The following is a 22,296-nucleotide window of genomic DNA, read 5'->3' on the forward strand; positions in this document are numbered from 1 at the left end:
GAACTACGGCTTCACTTTCGGGGGCGCTGAGTTCGAATCCATCTACCCTGAGCATTTTAAGCAATTAAATATCACTTGCTTTAACGGTAAACGAATACGTGAGGAAATCCAGATGCCTGATGTTTTCCTCTGAAGCTAGCTTTTGCACACAGTATGTATGTAAATATTATATTGTACACCACAGAAACTTATAAATATGAGATATGAACATTGAACTTAAATATACTCGTAGGTAAGTACAAAAAAGGAGGTTTACCGCTAAAGGGTGATCTCTCCCAGACAACCTTTATGCTAGGAAGATATTGAAAGATAGACTGGGGAGGTGGGGTGAAATATAAACATACATGCTAATAAGTAAATAAACTAAGCCTATGAATAAATACATCACAGTACTTTTTAGTTGGTATCTATATCATTTAAAATAAATAAATATACTACGACAATGCACACATCGCCATCTAGCCCCAAAGTAAGCATAGCTTGTGCTAGGATAACTGATAAATATATCTATGAATAATACACATAAATATTTATAATATTCAGATAAACACCCAGACACTGAAAAACCTCCATGTTCATCGTACGAACACTTTCTGGTTGTGGGAATCGAACCCACTTTGCGAATTCGAACCAGCTTTGGACTCAGAAAGCAGGGCCGCTGCCCACTGCGCCAATCGGCCGTCAAATCGTTTATTTAGTTTGGTTTCGGTCTTTTTTCCTGGTAAAGTATTTTCTATCTTATTGCAGTCGTTATTAAAACGGTGAGGTTGGTCAGCTCACGTTGCATTTGGTTGCACACTCAATTTCCATCTTGCGCCACACCTCACGAGTGACGATATTATGCAAATGCCTGCGCCTATTAAATCTTATTTATTTGTGCGGCTGTGCAAATCGTAATGCAACTCTGTCACAGTGTTGCCCCTGATCCGATAATATGTCACCTGCATTCGTTTGACCATGCGCAGTGTGCCAGTTCGAGTCGATCAAGTTGCTCTAGAATTACGAAAGCGTCTATCAAGATATTCCACTGTCATATCACGTGGTAGCTCCAAGGATCTTGTCTTATTGTCTATGACTTTTTGCGATTGTGCCCTATTTTTGGATGACTATGATCAAACAGGTGTGTTATGTTTCCAGGTACGTGGAGTCTCTCCGAGAAAACAAACGTCAAATTATGTTAAGTTACAGATAAACAACTTCGTATTCTACTCTGATTAGCGCAGTGGGCAGTAAGTGTCACTTTATGAGTCCCAGGAGGTTTTTTTGGTTCGATTCCCACAACTTTAAAAGGTTTGCATGATGAACTTGAATATTTTTAGTGTCTGGCTGGTTATCCGTAAGTTATAAGTATATACGTATATTATTCATAAATGTATTTATCAGTTATCCTAGTACCTGCCAATACCACAAGTTACGCTTACTTTGAGGCTAGATGGCGATGTGTGTATTGTCGTAATGCAAATATTATAAATACGAAAATTTGTATGGATGAATGAACGGATGTTTGTTACTCTTCTCGCCAAAACTACTGAACCAATTTGACTGAATTTTTAAATGAAGATACACTGGATAAATTCAAACTAGCTATATAAGGATATTTTGTAGAGAACCGACTAGCTCAGGTTGCCGGTTTTTTGTATGTTATGTCTAGTAATTTATGTAATAATCTAGTATTAGTTAGTTATATTCAACCACTCTTTATTTTGCATGCGGCTGTAGCCTATTCGTTTGGGGGTTTGTAATAATGTTACGTGTACCAAACTAACTTAGGAAACAATTAGGTTTTAGTATTATAAATATGTATCACTTGATTATAGTACTGTATGTTTAAAAAAAAAAGGTAACCCCGCACCGGTAAACGCAGCGTAGGTCTGCCGCAAACGTGGTGGACAGATGACATCAGGCGAGTCGCTGGGAGCCGCTGGAGGCAAGCGGCGCAGGATCGTGGATTGCGGAACTCCCTACAAAAGACCTATGTCCAGCAGTAGACGTCAATCGGTTGAAATGAGATGATGACGATGATGTTTTCAAAAAATTAATAAATAATTAAATTGCCATACGAAATTCTGTTATAAAGAGATTATTTATTACGATAAAAGAAAGTGATAAAATACGAGTATTTATATTAAATACATATTTAATTTTACAGCTTAGAATTTAAATAAGTAATAATTCATTTTTTTTTATTTATGATGGTACCACCAATCTATTAGGTATTAGTAGGTACGATTAAGGCTTTTAAGGCGAAATACTTCACTTTTCAGAAATTGTACGATTGTTTTGCCATTATCTAGCAATCATAATACCTGATGTAACTCTCGTAGCATAGTTTTTTTTTAGTTAGCCCTTGACTGCAATCTCACCTGATGGTAAGTGATGATGCATTCTAAGTTAGGGAGTATTCCAGATTTATTTAAACCATATCTCTAATCGGTTTCTTATGATATCGCCGGAACGCTAAATCGCTTGGCAGAGCTACCAACAAGACTAGACCAGAGAAAATTCAGAAATTATGAATTCTTAAATAGCACCTTCCGGGAATCGAACCCAGAACCGACCACAGCGCTCACCGCTGCACCTGGGAGGTCGTCAAAATGCAATTAGTAACTACAATCACAATTATGCAGTTAGCCCTCGACTTTAATCTCACCTGATGCAGCGATAACGTAGTCTAAGATAGCAGCGGGCTACCTGCTAGGATTATGGCAGTTATAAGCCATAGTAGCCAAGTATCTTATCAGTTTCGAAGTGGCGTCGTACCGGAACGCTAAATCGTTTAGCGGCACGTCTTTGTGTAGACCGGAAAGTAACCTGTAATTTATTATTTATTTATTTAAACTCTTTATTTGCACACCACTACACAGTTAGGACAATAAAGGACGAATAGAGAGAAACACAAAAACTGGAGTAGAATACAGAAGGCAGCCTTATCGCTTAAAAGCGATCTCTGCCAGGCAACCTTAGGATTAGGACAACAAGAGCGAGAACAAATAGGTGGTGTAAAATTATTATAAACCTACATTCAAATAACTACGTACGAATACATAAACAAAATATACACAAATAAATTCAATGTAATCCTAAATTCCGTAATTGCCCTTGATGGGTATGGAACCAACGTCGCGCTAGGGAGGCCGACCAAATATTATGATGTTGGAAAAGAGCAACTGATGAGTTTCTAGACGGCTTCTTCTCTGTAGAATCTCTTTTTTTTCTTAGTAGGGCATGCAAAGAACACGTCCTGCAACATGCCGCCCTGTGTCCATCATTTTGAGGCGTCGATTTTAAGCCTTATGAGCCTGTTGTCACACAAGCAACCACGTTCTTCAGACCGGAACACAGCATAGCAACAATGCTGCTTAGCGGCAGATATAAGCATGGCGATAGTACTTCCCCGGACGGGCTGTGTCAAAAAAACTCTTCAAATCTGCCTTAGTAGAGTCACTACAAATAGAGAGACTTAAATCGTAATCACTGAAGCAAAATTAAAATTCTTACGTCACTTCACGTATCTGAAGTGCTTATATTAGGCCTTCTTGAAATAAATAAAAAAATAATTTTGTTTCAGTGTTAGCAATTCACGGTTGAATAATAATATATTAATCATTATAATATTTTTTCATTTACTTTCGGCGATAGCCCTAGGTTAGGGCTTCGGCTTTCTTTTTTAATTAAAGCAATCCAAATATCACGTGAAAACATCTGCATGCCTGAGTGTCCTCAAAAACGTAGGAGTACTCTCAGCGTGGAGAACTCCCTGAGAGGAGACCAATGCCAAATATATTTACTGTGCCCATGCTCTGTAGTAGGACGGTAATAGGTTTATTAATGATAAATATTTTTGCCATCGTACGGAGTCCTCAGTACGCGAGTTTTGTTGCTTTTATATTTTATTTATTAATAACTTATAACTGTGTAACAGTCAATACAGTTTCTTAAAGTGACTATAAAAATCCAAATCGATAAGTCTGCTTTTAACGCGAATCCAATTTGCTAAGTTAAGAGGTCAAATAAATATATGTTTCAATAAAGATGTTTATTACATAAAAAATATTTGACGTTTTTAATGTTTCCTTATTACTTAGATATCTTAAATGTGCCAATTTAAATGATTATTTCGCTGCTGCTAAAGTTTTTGTGACTCAATTATAATATAATTTTATGACTTAACATATTAAGTAGTTCCCAATATTTTTATTTAGAGTGCGTAACCGATTAGAATAAAAATATTTTGGAATTCCTGGAAAAATATTTCAGTACGAGGGTTTCAGTAACGTCAAGAATTAAATTAACCTGTAACTGTAAAATAAGCTCTTTGGATCCGTGCAATCGAGATGCACATTGAATTGTGTTTATAATTATACAGGTACAACCTGTGTATAATTATACAGGTTGTAATGTAAACAATAATCTCATAGTATGGGAAAAGGATACAGTCAAGACAATAGTATATAATCGAAGCTAATTATGATGATGATGACCAGCTATAATCCCTGGTCAGTAAACGGATACTAAAATAACATAAAGCGGTGATATTCTAGTGGCCTACCCTTGATGAAAATAAAGAAAGGACCAAAAAAGTATTGTAATTTTGGATTGTCTGGATGATATGCGTGCTCAATGCTTTGCCAAGACCTAAGCAGAAGAACTGAAAGACAATGTAGGATCGTCTTCCTAAGGTGCCTCCTGTAGGCTGTAGGCTCGAACCTTGAATTAGAGTGGCCTTGGGTGGTCTGGGCTATAGAGAGTTGGTCCGGACCATCCGCTCGCGAATGAAACCCTCATCCGGATAATGTTAGAAATAGAGTTTCTTGTGAAGAAATTATACAAGTGTGTCCTTTTTTTTGCATTGTCGGTCGTAATTTTATCGTCCGGGTTGTAAAGATGCTTGGGGCATCCCCTGTTGAAATTTAAAAAAATGTACTTTCAAAGCATGGAAAAATCAATGTTATTTTGTTTAAAAGCAAAATCACTTTATTGTTTGCACAGGAGTAACATGTTCGTAAAGTGTATAGAAAACCTCTTCATGATATTTGCGGTACGGTGGATGATGTCTTCATGTACTGTTGGAATGTAGCAGATACAATTTGGAGCGACTAGATGTTATGCGGCGGTACAACATCAACAGATTTGACGTGGGTGCTCTAACGAGCCTTCTCTCTCAACCGACCACAGAAGGTTTCAGGTCTGTTGTTGAGATATTTTTGCGTAGGCAGCAATAACAGATTGTATCTGTTACATTTCTCTTATAGGTAGCTAGGTATATTAGTAGGTATTGATATAATAATTAAGTTTTTTGTTACCTAGTTACTTAAGGGATGATGGGGCTGGCATATCCGTGTTGGATAAAAGTCCCAAATAAATAAAGATTTAAAAAAAAACCTTTTCATCGTTTTCCGGTTATTAAATTGTAATTTTTTTTAATTGATTTGACATTTCTCAGTAAACTGTCTCACAATCACATATATTATTATATATATTATATCACATATACAAGACATTTTAAAACAAAATTTTCCTATTTGTTGTATTTAGTATTATCAAATAATAAAGAAAACAGAATGAACGAAATTTTACGAGCTTTGCATCTATTTAGAAATTGATCCGAATGTCTTAAATAAATCGGGATAATATCATACTAACGTTTACAAAGTATTTAGATACAATAAAGATTTTAAAATGCAACTTCTTTGAAATACGACTCCTGTCTTGTTTATCGTAGCATTTACGTTTATGAAAGGATTTAGAAATTGAATACTATTCAATCGGCTTCATTCTTTAAATTTATCAACTTTGAGAGATGTATGACGGCCTCATATTTGTATATATATATTATATATTATGTATATTTATTTAAGCTCCGATATTTTTCTACGGGTATATGTATATATACACCACCTACCTACTTTCTGTGTTTGTTTTTATCGCCATTAGGTGCCTGGAAGAAATCGCTATGAAGCGATAAGGTTGCCAAATTGTATACGTTGTTTTGTGATACTTTTCTTTTTTATGTACTTTTTGTGATGCGCAATAAAAGTATATTCATTTATTCATCAGTTTTGTTTATTTCAAAATCTTAAAACTATTTTTGGCCTAAATAAAGTTTATTGTTATTATTATATCATTATATGATGGTCATTGTGCCATCATCATCAACATTTAATGATGCAATCACAAGTCTTACGTCGGGAGGTGTGTTTGCCTAGGGGCGGCCTACCTATCAGCGTTTAAAGTTTGGTTCTTTAAAATTATAAAAATTAAAAATTCATTTCGAGTTGATGTATTTTATAAAGCAAGACGGTTTTGAAACTTCCATTGTGTCTGAATGTTACTCTGCTTACTCTACCATCAGTCCGGAAAGTAGATTCTATCGACAAGAATTCGGCAAGAGACCTTGCCGGATTCTATTATTTATATTTTTAAATGTCACACTAAGCAGATGGCACACCTGATGGTAAGTGAAAAACCAATGTCTATAAACAGAGCAGCAATTCGTAAGGCATGTCAGGAACACGTCCTGGAACATGCCGCACTGTGTCCATCAACCTAAGGTGTAGGATTTACCGACGGTAGGAGGAACCGAGCACCTTGGGGCGTCCCCCTATGAGCTGCGGTCGCTGGAGCGAAAAAGAACTGCCTTGCATTACTCCGGCATGACAAACGACAAACTGAGTGGCCTCAAGCGATTTAAGAATATATAGTAGTTTACCAATTTTAATTATATTAATTGTGGAAAGTTTAAACGTTCGATGTATCAAAAGAAATTAATAATTCTCTTCTTCTTCTTAGTCGTGCACTCTTGGCAGAGTGGTCGTGGCTGCTGAGATGAATTCCATGGCGTTAGGCATCATTGGATTGCACGGCTTCCCGCGCGAGTTTTCTCTACTTTTGGCGGTTGGTAGCGTGTTTTCTCAAAATAGAAAAATGAATGTTAAAATGAAAAATGTAAAATGTAAACAGTTGATGTTGAAAAAGAGCAACTGCTGAGTTTCTTGCCGGCTTTTACACTAAAATCTGCCTCCCGAGCCGGTGGTAGAGTCACTACAAACAGACTTGACGTTTCAAAAGTGCTCCTATTGGGCCTACTTGAAATAAATGAATATTAAATTTTTAATTTTTGTCATTAAAATACCATTACCGGCCTACTACAGGGCACGGGTCTCCTCTCAGTGTCTAGGCCTTAGTTATTCACGCTGGCCAAGTTGTGCTGGCCATTAGAGGTGTGTGCTGGGCAACTCGATTCTGCCCTAAAGAAGTCCGAATCCTGACCACTAAGCTATCATCGCTTCGAACTGTTATTTATAAAGTACGGTTTGACCAAGTAAGTAAGTAGGGAACTGAACCGTTTAATAATTTCAATACAACAGTATGGTTCCAATCAATCGCTAACGGGTATAGTCATTTATCATAACACTCTTGCGTGCCACGAGATTAGTGCCCCACATGACTGAGAAAAAATGGCAATAATTGCAGCATTAACAGATAATGATTCAGCTGAAATTACCTCGTAACTAGACTAAAGGCCTATTTATCGTCACAGGTAAAAATACTAGGTAAAGAAAATAACATAGATTGTCACTGCTTTTGTATAGGTACGAGTAGATTCAATAATTGGTTTCGAATTCTAAGTTATTTGTTTCTGTTTAAAATTTATGGCGTTACTTTAGACTAGATCTGCCTTCCGAACCAGTGGTAGAGATACTAAACAGACAGACTTGACGTTTCAAAATTGTTAGTGTTATATTAGGCCTAGTTGAAAGAAATTAATTTTGAATTTTTAAATTTTTTGAATAGAAAGCAATAGCTCTCAAGGTTTCCACATTCTTTTGACAAACTAGAAAAAATTAAGGATAGTTGACAGCTTTTATGGGTCATTTGCTGGACAAAGGTCATTCAAAGAGATTGACACATCAAACGATGTTCATAAGCCTAAACTTTAACAATATTTGACGGCTGATTGGCGCAGTGAGTAGCGACCATGCTTTCTGAGTCCAAGGTTCGATTCCCACATCTGGAAATTGATTGTTTGATGATCATGAATGTTTTTCAATGTCGGGGTGTTTATCTGTATTTTATAAATATTTGTGTAAATTATTCATTAAAATATTCATCAGTAATCTTAGCACAAGCTACGCCTACTTTGGGGCTAGATGGCGATGTTTTTATTGTCATAGCATATTTATTTATTTATTTTAATATGGTTCTTAACAAAGTTTCATAATTATTCCATTCATATGATATAAGTAGTATCAAGACACAATACTTTTGGGCTACTTTTTAAGTTTACGAATATGGTTATCGCCATCATCTCACTACCGTGTACACATTTTTCATGTAATGTACGCATCATAAGTGACAACTATGAGCCTACTTCAATAAAGATATTTTTGACTTTGACGTTATTGTATCACTGGTATTTGTCACGGGTAGAATATAGCGACTGTCACTGTTATACTTAGTATTTAAATTTGCCGTAATTGACCCAACTCTACTTGTAACTGTTGTGGAATTTATCGCATATGGAATAAAACTGGATGTTCTGAGCGGCTATGGCCACTTTGGAGGCGATTTGGCAGGACGAGGCGCGAGTGAAAGTGGAGATAGTTCTTTCTCTGTCCCTCATCAAGTCGCGTGCACAACCGCTGGGTGCTCACTTCGTCTTCATTTGTCAACACGGAATCGACTTTTAGCCGTGAGTCCTTTGAAACTTTGTTTTGGTGCGGTGTCATGTTTTGCTGTGACGATTCTTTTAAATTGGGAGCTTTAATATACTGTATTTGCATCTTCCTTGCTAATTTCTGACGCCACTTTTTGAAGTTCATTTATTTATTCAACGGTTAAATTTGGGACTCGTTATAACATTGCGTTGAAGACGTTAAACTTCCCTTATATTTTTTTTTTTTTTTTTGCATAAAAAGTTCTTTAAGATTAGTTAGAAGATATAAGATTTAGTTAAGTTTTCTTTAAAATAAATAACAAACCGGCAAATACAGATTACGCCTATCTGAATAACATTTTGTTTTATCTATTATTTTTGCAAAACTAAATTATTTATTTATTAGAACCAAAATATATGGCATAAACCTAGTTAATAACTTAATCCATACTAACGTTACAATGGAAATTGTTTGTTTTTATTCTTTGTTTGGTTGTTTGTTAAGCAATTTCAGTGATTCTGTAAATTTTACGTCTGGGGAACCTATTAGCAAAATTAAAATAAATGAAGTCTGTTCACATCTATCAACGTCATAACCGTATAACTCACATTGCGAAAAATAATAGAAATAGGATACTCGTAGCTCGGGAAAAACGGTTACCGCGGGGGTTCCATAAAACCGAAACTAAACATTAGTTTCGGTTTTCTTTGGACTTCCGTGTAAAAGCTGGTTTTCTTTTGACCATTTTATGGTTATTATAATTTAGTTATTATTAAATATAGCAGTAAACAGGATATATGCCTAAGTATCTATATTTTGTGAGAGTGCTTGCTTGTAAATATTGTACCACGTGTTTACCGTTATGCTTGAATCCATGGCGCCGAGCCAGTGGCCTAATAAATAACGTCCATTAAACTGTAGCTGTCACTTTGGTCTAGTGGTATATTTGACAACTAACATGTGGTGAGGTACGGATCCTAGTCTATCCTAGGTAAGGATAGACTGTTAGGCCTTGTTGGAGCATCGTAGAGGGTCTGAGTTCTAAATATAAAATTATATATCTTTTTAAATACAGCCTCGCCTGGCTTCAACGATAATAATAGATAGAAAGATCTTTATTTTCTTTGTCGCATAGAATTTGCGACAAAGAAAATAAAGATCAAACAACACAAATGAAATCCAATAGTAACTTTAAACATCGTTATTAAGGTGTTGGTGGTCAAAAAGGTATGTTACAGAAATTACAAAACAAAGGATATTCACTAGCTGTGCCCGCGGCGCGCCCGTGCATATCGTAGGCTGCGCCCGCGCATGTCGTACTATGTAGCCGATTCAATCATGAAAGATTGTATGAAATTGCTACGTTTTTGTAATTATAGACAAATCTGCAGTTGGATTCACATAAACATAAACAAATTTTAACGTTTAAAGATTGGTAGGGGATGGTATTTTAATGGAAATTTGAAGTTATCGGAAACCGCTAATCTATAAAGTTTACCAAACCCTCTTCAGTTGGGCTAACATGAGTGACATAAGATATTTACTTTTACCAGTTACTCGTGTTTTTGGTATAGAGATAGACGAGACAATGCGTAGATATAATTTTCTCGTGGTGCGCATGCTAGCTCAGCCATGAATTAGCCATATGTTAGCAGACTTCCATCATACACTAATGTATCGAGTGATCAAAAAAAACGTATTCTGTAATACGCTTTCTATTATTCATAATTATAATTGATGGGGGAACAGGAAAACTGGCAGCTCTCTACTAGCTCTCGAACGAGTTGCGGGAATGGATGCAAACTGCATACCAAACGTGTCTTATCGTTTAAGCTATTTACACATGAGCCGAAATTCAACCGATTTCAAACTTCAATGTAAAATATTAGCTAGATTTTGTATGCTGCCCGAGTAATTTGGGTCTGCTATCAAGTTTTGTATTTGCCCTTGCTACGTAAATACCTATAAGTGTACCTATTAACTTTAATTTTCGGTGGGCCAAGCTGTTAACAGGGAGGATGACAATTTTGGTCCGTTGAGTATTCCGTCCTGTATCTCCGCGAATCATCCATCACATTCTCACCAAATCTTAACTACACTTATTTTAATCGGTTTAATGGAGATGTGTTATCACAAAATGTTAATACACTTCGAATTATCAGCCTCCGCTTTGCGTAATGAGATGAAAATTACTAAGCTAATTTTGCATTGGAGAATGAAAGAAGAGTTTTTAGATTATTTTCACCTAGCAGAGTACAAGGCTCCAGGATTCTCTTTGTATTAAACGTAAGCTTATAGAAAAGTCCTATTATAGTATAAAGGACTACACGATAAAAAAGCTTGGGTGTAAATTATTGCTCTAACCAGGTTGCTCTTCTAATAATTTAAAATGACATTGTGAGATGGTGATAACAAAAAAAAAAAAAAAAAACACCCGGCTAAGTTTGTTGTGGGCTTCTTCTTAGACCGGGACGCGTTTGGAACCCTCGTAGCTTTAGTTTTAAGTTTACGAATGTGGTTATCGCCATCATCTCACTACCGTGTAATTCTTATGTACGCATCAAAAGTGCCACCTGTGGGCCTACTTGAATAAAGATATTTTTGACTTTGACTTTGAATTTGACTCTATATTGACATTAATTGAATAAACTTAAAAATAAGCTTTATGTCTTATATTTTTTAATATTTGAATTTAATTTAATAAGTTTAACTCTCACTTGTAATAAATTGACCAGTAAGAAGTCCCATGTGTAATAAGCTTTACGCTTTTCATGACAATCACGCAGTTGATAAAGCATCAGTGTTTTTACTGATATCTATCAGGGCAAGTTTAATGCCAAACAGTAAATGGTGGCAGTAAAAGGTGGTTTCGAAAGAAAGGTTATAGCGCATGAGGGCGAATTGAAGGGGTCGGACGGGGAATATTGTGTAGAATAGCGGAAGAAGCTTGTATAGGTAACTAATGAAAATTTTTAGTTTTTATATATAGCACATATAGTGTTAGAAAATTGCACTATTGCATGCAACATTGTAGAAAAATGCCAAAATTTAAAATTTAAACAAGAACAAGGGCGCGTTGAAGTCTTTTGTGTGTGGTCATTCTTAATGACGATTTTGGTATCAATTGATTAAAAATATACACTAATTTTCATAATAAGGAACCAGTTATTTATTCTTTTGTATTGTAACCTTTGTTTGTCTCATACACGATTTGTTTTTTTTTCATCTGCCATCTATTGTTCATTGCTTAACACAGAAAAAAGCATGAAGATAATTAAATTGACAGTTTCGTGTTTAAGAAGAATTCTATATAAAGTGTAAGCGGCATAGTGCGGTGGCGGTATAAATTTATCAATTGCGCTATTTTTATGCAGCAAGAAAATTATTATACTTACTTAATTCTGATCAGCTGCCCACACAGACAAGTCCAACTTATAAGACCTGTCGTTTTGCGTCAGGTTTAAAAAACATACCAACCAAGGAAATAGCTGGAATCGGTATGGAGCTGTGTCGTGGCAAAAAATATTCATGTTTATTGACATACAGTACATCATTTTAAAGCTTAAAAATATATATTTACAATTATTAAATTTTTATGATCAAACGTCGTAACAAAGTTAGTAAGTAATAATAACTTTTATTAAAATATATAATTAAAATGACATTTTGTGAGCGTATGAACGAGTGTCTGAAATAGAAATCTATGTCCCAATATGACCTTAAATGTAAACACAGTGGGTTTGTGGTTGTCACTGCGTAGTTTTATGACAACTTTGTACAGTTATATAACGTGTAAATGAAAACCGAAATATTACTTTACAGGCTTTAGAGGAACATTAATTAATGTCTCTGAGACTTATCTGTGAAACTGAAACGCTAATAGTTTTTGAGTAAGCCACTGCCATATGTTTCACTGTAAGAAATCAGATAAAACCCTTACATCATTATTAACTGACTGCTGTCACTTTATTAGGTACGCGTCGCGTAGCGTAGGTACTATGCACGGGTCGGTCTTTTATCTTCAATAGGGTTGTTATAAGTAAACACTTAGAGCGTTTCGTATTAGTTTGTATGAAATAAAAAATATGCTTCTTTTAATTTAATATTTTTACAGGGCTATTCCTTATGCTAAATATACTTATGCATCCTTCAACAATTTTTTTTAATTTGGTTACATCTACAATACTAGAAGCAGAGTTTTTGATAGAGCTCGTCCGGGTTACTACCGCCAACAGACTTATTATTATTGTTACTCTAACAGATTACAAAAAAATGCCCCTAAACTTTTTCAATACCAATGATTTTTGATTATATGTCCTTTTTACTGAGTCATTTGTGGCTATTTTTAGGCCTGTCAATTAAGTTAAGCGTATTGATTTACGTACATCAGAATTTCCACCTACCTCCCTTATCATAATTAACACCTAGGGAGATGATAATCAATATGCGCCAAAAAAAGGCTTGAATATCATCACGAAGCAACGCTATTCGTTAGCAGTTCCGCAAATACGACAAAAACACGTTTATGGAAACGACGATGTGATTAATAATAAATAATTGGTGTAACGGTACTCACACGATAGTGATACCGGGCAAGGCTACCGGTTTTAGCAAGTGTCCTTGATTCGTAAAGGCTTATTTAATTCACATATTCAAACTTACCAAGCATATCCGAAATATCACTGAAATTAATCATTGGATTTTTTAAATTGTATGATTTTTTCCTTTATTTTTTTTTATTGTTCTTGTGCAAACACATTTTTTTAAAAAAACGTGTCTGTACTAATGTACACGCGTTAGAAGTTATACTTCCTTAGCGTAACGAGATAAAAATCTATTCAAAAGTTTTATCTTTCGTTTGAGCCATTATTGCATGCAGTGCATTATGTGCAAAAAAATAAAAACGCCCCGCGCAAGTCTCACTTCACAACCGCGTTATATTGCTGGCTCACAAACTTGGCCATTACTCCACTTTATGGTAAACGTTACAGTCTGATTTCTTATGTTTTTCTAATCCTAAGGTTGCCGGGCAGAGATTTCTAATAAGCGATAAGACCGTATTTTGTATTCTGCTTCTGTGTTTGTTTTTGTATTCTGCTTTCGTTTTTTTATTCTGTAATATGCAAATAGAGAGTATAAATAAATAAATAAAATAATAATCTATGTTTTCTTTTTACTTTTCAGATAACAATGCGCTGGTTTTTACTCATCTGCGTCGTTGGCATTACAAGCTGCCACACAACGGATACTAAAGCTGAAGGCGGCCAGGAAAAGGGTATTGTGGAGTGGATCAACAGCTGGCTCAGTAGTACCACCAGTACTACCACCGATAAGCCTGTCCATGAACCGCTAGTAGAGTGTCCTGCGTGTCGTTAGTATTATTTTTTAACTTGATGCCTTATTTCAATTACCTACTTCTCTTTTTTTGTCAGTTTCGTCATTATGACAGCTCCAGCGCAGTGGTTTCATTAGTTCTATCGTCGGTAAGGGCAATTTAGGAATTCATGATTTCGAAGTTCTTCTCTGGTCAAGTCTGGAGGGAAGTTTCGCTATATATTCTTTACCTTTCTACCGACAAAGACGTGCTGCCGAGTAATTTAACGTCCCGGTACGTGCAGTGTAGACACTTATTAGTATAGATCTGGATAATGTTATTTAATATATGATATCTTATTTGTATTTATAAGTAACTAGCTGTACCCTGCCACGCTTCGCTGTGGCACATTGTGATTGTATAATAAAACAACCTAATGCATTGCCGAGTGACACTGACTACATTTTTTATTTTTAAAACAAAAAAACATGTCATGCACTAGTAACATATTGTGTAGATATAAGACCTTTAACACCCCTACTATATCTAACAATATGGAGGTATAAACAAAATATAATCTTTGAATACCTAATACATCCAAAAACTTATAATGTTTCACAGTACATAAAGCCTTCGTGAATACATCAGCTGGCATATCAGCTGTAGGCAAATACATCACATTTACAATTTTATTTACTACACATTCTCTACAAAAGTGAAACTTAATGTCTATGTGTTTTGTACGCTTGTGAAACATTGGATTCATAGTTAGCTTTTGAGCACTCTGATTATCGTTAAACAAATCTATGGTATAACAATTTTGTATAATTTCATTTAGTAAGTTTCTCAAATAAACTGCTTCTTTACATGCTTCTGTAATAGCCATATATTCGGCCTCACTACTAGAAAAGGCTACAGTAGTTTGTTTATTAGTTTCCCAAGAAATCACACAACCAGATAAAGTGAAACAATAACCTGTATAAGACTTCCTATCTATAACATTTGCACCCCAATCTGCATCTACATATCCTTCTAATATTGAATTTCCATCAGCAGTGTACTTCAAACCGTAATTTTTCGTATCTCAATAGACGGTTTACATATGCACAATGATCAGTAGAATAGCAATTGTTAAATTGACTCAAACATCCAACTGTATAAGTAATATCAGGCCTGGTTAGAACTGCTAAGTACATTAGACAACCAATAACTTGCTGATATGGTAGTATGCCTCACAACAGAAGAAAATGTTTCTGTATAGTCATGCTACGTTACGCGCTAACTAAACGTGCACGAAACCGAACATTATTATCACAATCATATTTTTTACGAAGCACCCACTTACACTGTACAACCCTACCATCTTGCGGACTATCACATAATTCCCACGCATCATTTTCTTTAAAACACGGTAGTTCTTCTTGCATGGCCAACATCCAATGATTCTTTTCTGGTCCTTTTAAAGCTTCCTTCAGTGTCAAACCTGCCCCATCATCATAGGTTTCAGCGCTTGCACAAAGATTCGACATACCATATCTCTCTGGTGGTTTCCGTGTTCGTCTGGGTCTGTCTATGAAATCTTCATTTTTACACTGAAGTATACTCTCTGAGTCTTCAGAATCACTTGGAACATATGTTTTATCAATGTCATCATCAAAGGAATAATAATTTTCGCTATCTTCAAGACTAGATGTTGATTCAAAACTTGTTACCTTCTGGCCTTGTTGTTCTGGTTTAACCTCATCCCCCACTGAAGCAACATTCTGGTTTTGAACTTGAATCATACATTCAGAATTGACTTCTGGCTCAATAATGACCACATCTCTACTTGTAAACACAGTCCTTGTTTCTGGATTGTAGACTCTGTATCCCTTTATGTTATCTGGGTATCCTGTAAGAATACATTTCACTGATTTCTTATCCCATTTCTTACGCTTTTGTTTAGCAACATGTACCATGACAGTGCTACCAAATATCCTAATGTGACTGATATCTGGTTTTGTGCCAGTCCATAGTTCATATGGCGTTCTATTATCCAACGCAGCAGCCACAGTTCGATTCTGCAGGTACACTGCCGTATTGGTGGCCTCACCCCAAAACTCTTTTTCCATGTTCGCATCAAACAGTAGACATCTCGCTTTTTCTACAATTGTGCGATTGAATCTTTCACATAAACCATTTTGTTCTGGGATGTACGGGTTGCTTTTCTGGTGGATAATACCAGCACTGTTTAGGTAATCTTTAAATTCCTTATTGCAATACTCTAACCCGTTATCGCTTCTTATCACTTTTATTGTTCTTTTTGTTTGATTTTCCACCTGTGCTTTGAATATCTTGAAATACTTCAAAGCCTCATTTTTGTGCCTCAGAAAATAAACAAATATTATACGACTGTAATTATCGACAAACAACAAGAAATACCTTGCTCCTCCTATCGATGTAGTCTCCATAGGGCCACAAATGTCTGTGTGCACTAAGTCTAGCAAATTACTGCTTCTCTGACCACTGCCTCTAAATGGTAAGCGACACTGTTTACCTTCACAACATGTTGTACAAGAAGCTTTGCTTATTTCTACTTTTTCATCAAATGCCATTCCCAAGACAGCGTTTTTCATTTTATTTAAGTATTCCTTGTTAACATGTCCTAATCTGCGATGCCATGTTACTCCTGACACCGCTGGTGCAGCTAAATACTCCTGGGATACCAGGTTTACTTTGTATACCCCATTGACCAATACTGCTGTAGCGACTAACTGTTGTTTTTTATTGTAAACACGACAGCCGTTATCTGTGAAAGACACACTGTTTCCTTTTTTAATTAGTTGACTGACTGATAGTAGGTTAGTAGTCAGAGATGGTATACAGCATACGTCTTCTATCACGATGTCGTACTCACAATCATCAGTTGAAGTCGTTATTTTAACATTGCCAGAACACAATACTGTCATCTTCTTACTATTAGCAACGACAACTCCTTTATTTTGTTTATATCTGACATTCATAACCCAACTTTCGTTTGCTGATAGGTGTACACTTGCCCCAGAATCGATATACCAATCATTTTTGTTGAAACTCGCACTTAAAAATACTGCACTAAATGCGTTTGATTGCATTCTTTCTTTATTTTTATTATTTGCTGAATTATTTTCGTTATTCATGCACTGATTTTTGTAATGGCCGACTTGTTTACACCGGTAGCATTTCACCGCCTTGGTATTTGACTTTGACGGAATACTTCCAACGTCATAATTGTTCTTGGCCGTTAACAAATTATTCTTATTTTGCTTTGCATGATTTGAATGACTGGCGAAAGCACCGTTCATTTCACTCTCGTTGTAATCTACCGACTCCATGTCTAATAATTTTGTCTTGATATTATCTGCTGTAATGGAAATGCCCGAATGTTCGATTGCCATGATCATTGGAGCAAAACGATCAGGCAATCCAGCCAACAACAATGACCCTGTCCATTGATCATTTATTTCAAATCCTGTTCCACTTAATTTCTGCGCTGTATCGATAATCTGCGTCACATATGACATCATCGAACTGCAATTTTCTCGCCGGATTGAAATCAAATTTCTCAAAAGACTTATTCTCCGTGAAAAGCCACTATCATCAAATAATTGCTTTAGTTTATTCCACAATTCTTTCGACGATTTCACGGTTTTGACGTGGACATACAACGACGGGGCGATGGTCATAATCAATTTGGCTTTAGTTTTTTCGTCATCCGCGCTTGCTATTTCTTTTCCCGGTTCTGGCTTGATACAATGCTTCATGCCTTCGAGAACTAAGAAATTTTCTGCAGCGAAACCCCACTCCGAATAATTATCGCGCCCCTTTAGTTTCGGCACATGAATAAGGTAATTGGTAGCCATTTTGATGAAAAGTTTCTACACTTATACACTGCGATAATTAATACGATAAGTTAGTTTACAGCTAAATCGCACTGAATATAATCTTTTAACACTTGCTTTACTGCAAAATCCTTGTTAAAACTCTTCAATACCGCGATTTTTATGAGCGTACGGCCCATAACCTATAATAAAACAACCTAATGCATTGCCGAGTGACACTGACTACATTTTTTATTTTTAAAACAAAAAAAAATGTCATGCACTAGTAACATATTGTGTAGATATAAGACCTTTAACAGATTGAATGGTTGAGAAAAACAGATAAAAACAATCCGTATATATATCATGCTAAAATTTCAGCTCGATCCGTGCAGAACTTTTTGAGTTTTTGTAGCGTACACAAACCAACATTACATTTTATATAACATTTTACATATTTATATATATAGATATATATATAATCAAATAAGATAAAATACTACACATAGTACTTATTTATTGCACCACCTTCCACATATCTTTGTTTTTTCCTTTTACGCCTATGGGAAGAAATCGCAATGTAACAATAAGCCCACCAAATTGTCCCCTCTTGCTCTATGTTTTGTATGTTTATATCTCCGTAGTTACTTTTTTCTTCGGTGTACAACAAAGGAGAATTCATTCATTGATTCATATCTTTCAAAAGTAAGAGGTGCGTGCTAGGACTCAAACTCGGCCCCCGAAAGTTAGGTCACTAGGCTAGCCTGGCGATGATTGCTGATAATGATGATACTGTTAATTAAAATCCAAAACCATTTTGTGTTTAGAGTGTGGGTTCACAAGAACTCGCAGGCGAATTGTTGGCGGTTACGAGACCAAGAAGAAGGAAATCCCATGGATTGTTGTTCTCCTGTACAACGGCAGATTCTACTGCGGTGGATCGCTGATCAACGACCTTTACGTTCTCACTGCGGCGCATTGCACTTCTGGGTAAATATCCTGATAAATAAAATAAAATCATTTTATTTTAGGTAGGGTATTTTAGGTAGGGTAATATGACCCATATACAAAATTGAGAGATGCAAATAAAATAAATTTAAAAGACAGTCAAATTTAAAAAATAAATTAAAAAAAATTATGAATTAAAATCTAAAATTAAAATTAGAATAAATTAAATTACTATTAAAATTCAACTATTTTATATTATTTCATGTTTGGAATCTGGTGCATTTTTTGCCAATGTTTAAGGAATCAGGGGATGCCTGAGCGACGATTCTAAGGGGCTTATTATTAGTATTTTCGACGGTTTCCGGGAAACTCGCAATTAGAATTTTACGAAGCACAGTGTAAAGTCTTAATCAAAGGAGATTTCCCCTTTGTATTCACTTACTTATATTCATTGAATACAGTTAGTTATACAGGCAGTTATACCTACTTATCAATAATAATTTAGCATTATATTCCGAGATCTGATAACTTGAATGTTTTTCAGATTCCGCAAAGAGAAAATGACAGTGCGTTTCTTGGAACATGATCGTTCTGTTCCAAATGATACAAAGACGATCGACAGAAAGGTTTCCCAAATCATTCGACATTTGCGCTACAATCCTTCAAACTATGACAACGACATTGCTATGCTGAAATTGAGTGAAAGGGTAAGTGTAAAGTTAATACAATCTTCAGCCATGTAGAGTGTAAAATAAAAAATAGCAGTAAGCTCTCGTCTTGTACTTAGTTGTTTCCATTAAAACTTCTGTTGTACACCTTTTGTTTAACTTTATGAAATATTGATACTCTACTTGTTACAACTCTGTAATGTCTCATCGGAAACAACACGCTAGCCACGACTATATCGTGCGTGCTCGCAGCGCGCAGCGGTCTGGCAACAGGGACATATATTTGGTTCCACTGATTTCACAATGTTATGTCACTTTGCAGAAATAACATTATTTATTAATTTTTTTGTATAAAATAAATAAATACTTAATTTTAAAAAAAATCCTAGTATAAAATTGGTTAGTTTTAAGATAGGAACTACAAGTTTTGCCTTCCGAAGACTTCACATTTAGGTATAACTTGATTTAAAATTGCAGGTAGATCTCAGCACAGCTTTAAAGAGAGTACGAGTCGAGGAGACAGGTGTAGAAGATGAAAATGACGTAGGTCTGCGGCCCGTGTGTCTGCCTCTTGCTGGGCTTTCTTACAACAACGAAACTGCGTTAGTAGCAGGCTGGGGCACTACTGAGGAGGGAGGCAGTGTTTCCAACACTTTGCAAGAGGTAGATATCATATTCACAAAAAAATCTTTAACCGTATTACCTTATTTTAGTTCTTCCTTCCTACTTCCTATATTAAATGCCACGTCTTCTTTCTTTTGTCCTTCACGAAATATGGTTTACGTAAAAATGTAAAATGGTAAAAGTAGTGATAAAATTATAAGCCGATGATCCACCTGATGATAAGTGAATCCATAGCCTTTAAACAGAGCAAAACTTCGCAGGGCATACAAGGAACATATCTTGTAAAGTGCCACCCTGTGTCCATTCACCTAAGGCGTCGGTGTTTAGCCCCATGTACCGTAATTACACCAGCAACCACGCCCTTCAAACCGGAACACAGCAATACTGCATGGTGGAAGAAATAAGCATTACTTCCACGAACGAGCTTTGCATCGAAATCCTTAACTTTTTTTATACCAAGTTGTCAAACGCAAGGATGTATATCTAATACTTGCGCTTGACAACTATCATGCCTGATGTAAAGCAATGATGCGGTCTAAGTTGGGGCGCGCTTGCGTAAAAAATTCACTCTTGCCTTGAAAGCATTCAAGTTGACTACTTAAAACTTACTTCTCAACACTTCTTCAATTTACTTAATAAAATATAAGAGTTAAATAGTGGCTCCTTTTGTTTCCAGGTTCAGGTACCCATAATCTCCAACAATGAATGCCGTTTAACCGCGTACAAGAATCGCATAACTGAAAACATGCTGTGCGCAGGCGAAAAGACTGGAGGTCATGACGCTTGCCAGGGTGACTCCGGTGGACCGCTACACGTTCGTAACGCTACTACTGAGAAACATCATATTGTTGGTGAGTATTGTTGTTCTGATGTTTAGAATAAATAAATAAACATACTATGACAATACACACATCACCATCTAGCCCCAAAGTAAGCGTAGCTTGTTTTATGCAGTGGCGTGCATAGCCCTTGGACCCAGGGTAACTGTTATGTGTCTTTCTTTTTTTATTTCACTGCAAGTTAGCCTTTGACGTCTAATATTGCACCAGTTACAAACACATTTATAGGGTTTGTTTAGTCACACAAAAAAGGGTCACTTAATGAGATAAATATACTAAATGCTATATGCAACTCTCAAAATAACTATGTAGGTATCTTCTTAGTACTCAACTGTCTTTTATTATGGTTGCAGGTGTTGTTTCATGGGGAGAAGGGTGCGCGAGACCAGACAGGCCAGGTGTATACAGCAGAGTAAACCGATACTTGACTTGGATCAAGAGTAACACCAGAGACGCCTGCTACTGCAAATAAACTTCATTTCGTCACAGAATTAAGAAACCGGAAACCGTGTACACGACTAATATATAAGCATCGGAAATCACTCCGCTTTAGTAGTGTTTTTCGAACAGGCAGTTGACAACATTTTACCTCTTATTCTTAAAATGTTTACCATAAAATGGGGCAGTGAGCTACATTCATCTGGTGTGAAGTGAGACGTGCGCGGGGCGTTTTCACTGTTTTTGGACACAATGGACTTCATACAATAATGGTTGAATAAGGGTTCCTGTATGTTCTTAATTCTGTGCATTTCGTCTAACACACTTATAGTTATTGCGTTCTAACACGAAATTAACACAGCGGAGTACATTGCGTCTGTTTTCTTCCTTCGACTTCTGCGCCAAACTCGATACTTTAAAATCTTAAATTAAGAAAATTAATTATTAAAGATTATTGTTAGCAAGCATCAGACTAGTTAAAAATAACAATTAAATTGCTTGCATTAACTTGTTTCCCTTTGCCATAGAAAATGTAGTATAGGTGACCTAATGGTACTCCCCTGTGCACACCACATTTGATTTGATTTAGAAACAAACTATTTATTACTGCATTTAATAATCAGATAGGTATATTTATGGTAAGAATAAGTTTCTGAATTCATGTTAATCTTGACTGAGTATAATTTATTAAAATATTTTTTTTTATTTCAAGTTAAATCTACAAAGGTGTGCTTTTTATTTTGCTAAACTATATAAGGTATTTACTATTAAAGGAAAAATAAAGAAATACAATGTTTGCAATGAGTGTATTTATTATCAGAAAAAATTTATTAAAAGTACATAGTAGGATTATGATATCATTATGATTATATCTACCTGGATTATAGGTTTTATAGTTGAATAAGGATAGTCAGTTATCTTCTACATCTACATATTAAATTTCTAGAAAGTTAAACAAAATTAAAACTT

The 22,296-nt window shown here is 35.7% G+C and overlaps 1 protein-coding gene across 1 annotated transcript; it reads left to right on the top strand.

Moving 5' to 3' along the window:
* The first annotated feature begins 13,847 nt into the window (after positions 1–13,847).
* LOC120626851 (trypsin-like) lies at positions 13,848–21,379 on the top strand. Its single transcript, XM_039894627.1, has 6 exons — positions 13,848–14,028; positions 18,638–18,800; positions 19,303–19,465; positions 19,904–20,089; positions 20,727–20,901; positions 21,243–21,379. The coding sequence occupies exons 1-6, from the start codon at positions 13,848–13,850 to the stop codon at positions 21,359–21,361; spliced, it is 987 nt and encodes a 328-aa protein (XP_039750561.1). The 3' UTR covers positions 21,362–21,379.
* Positions 21,380–22,296: the final 917 nt, after the last annotated feature.

The sequence above is a fragment of the Pararge aegeria genome, chromosome 10 (assembly GCF_905163445.1).
Source record: "Pararge aegeria chromosome 10, ilParAegt1.1, whole genome shotgun sequence".
Taxonomy (NCBI): Eukaryota; Metazoa; Arthropoda; class Insecta; order Lepidoptera; family Nymphalidae; genus Pararge; species Pararge aegeria.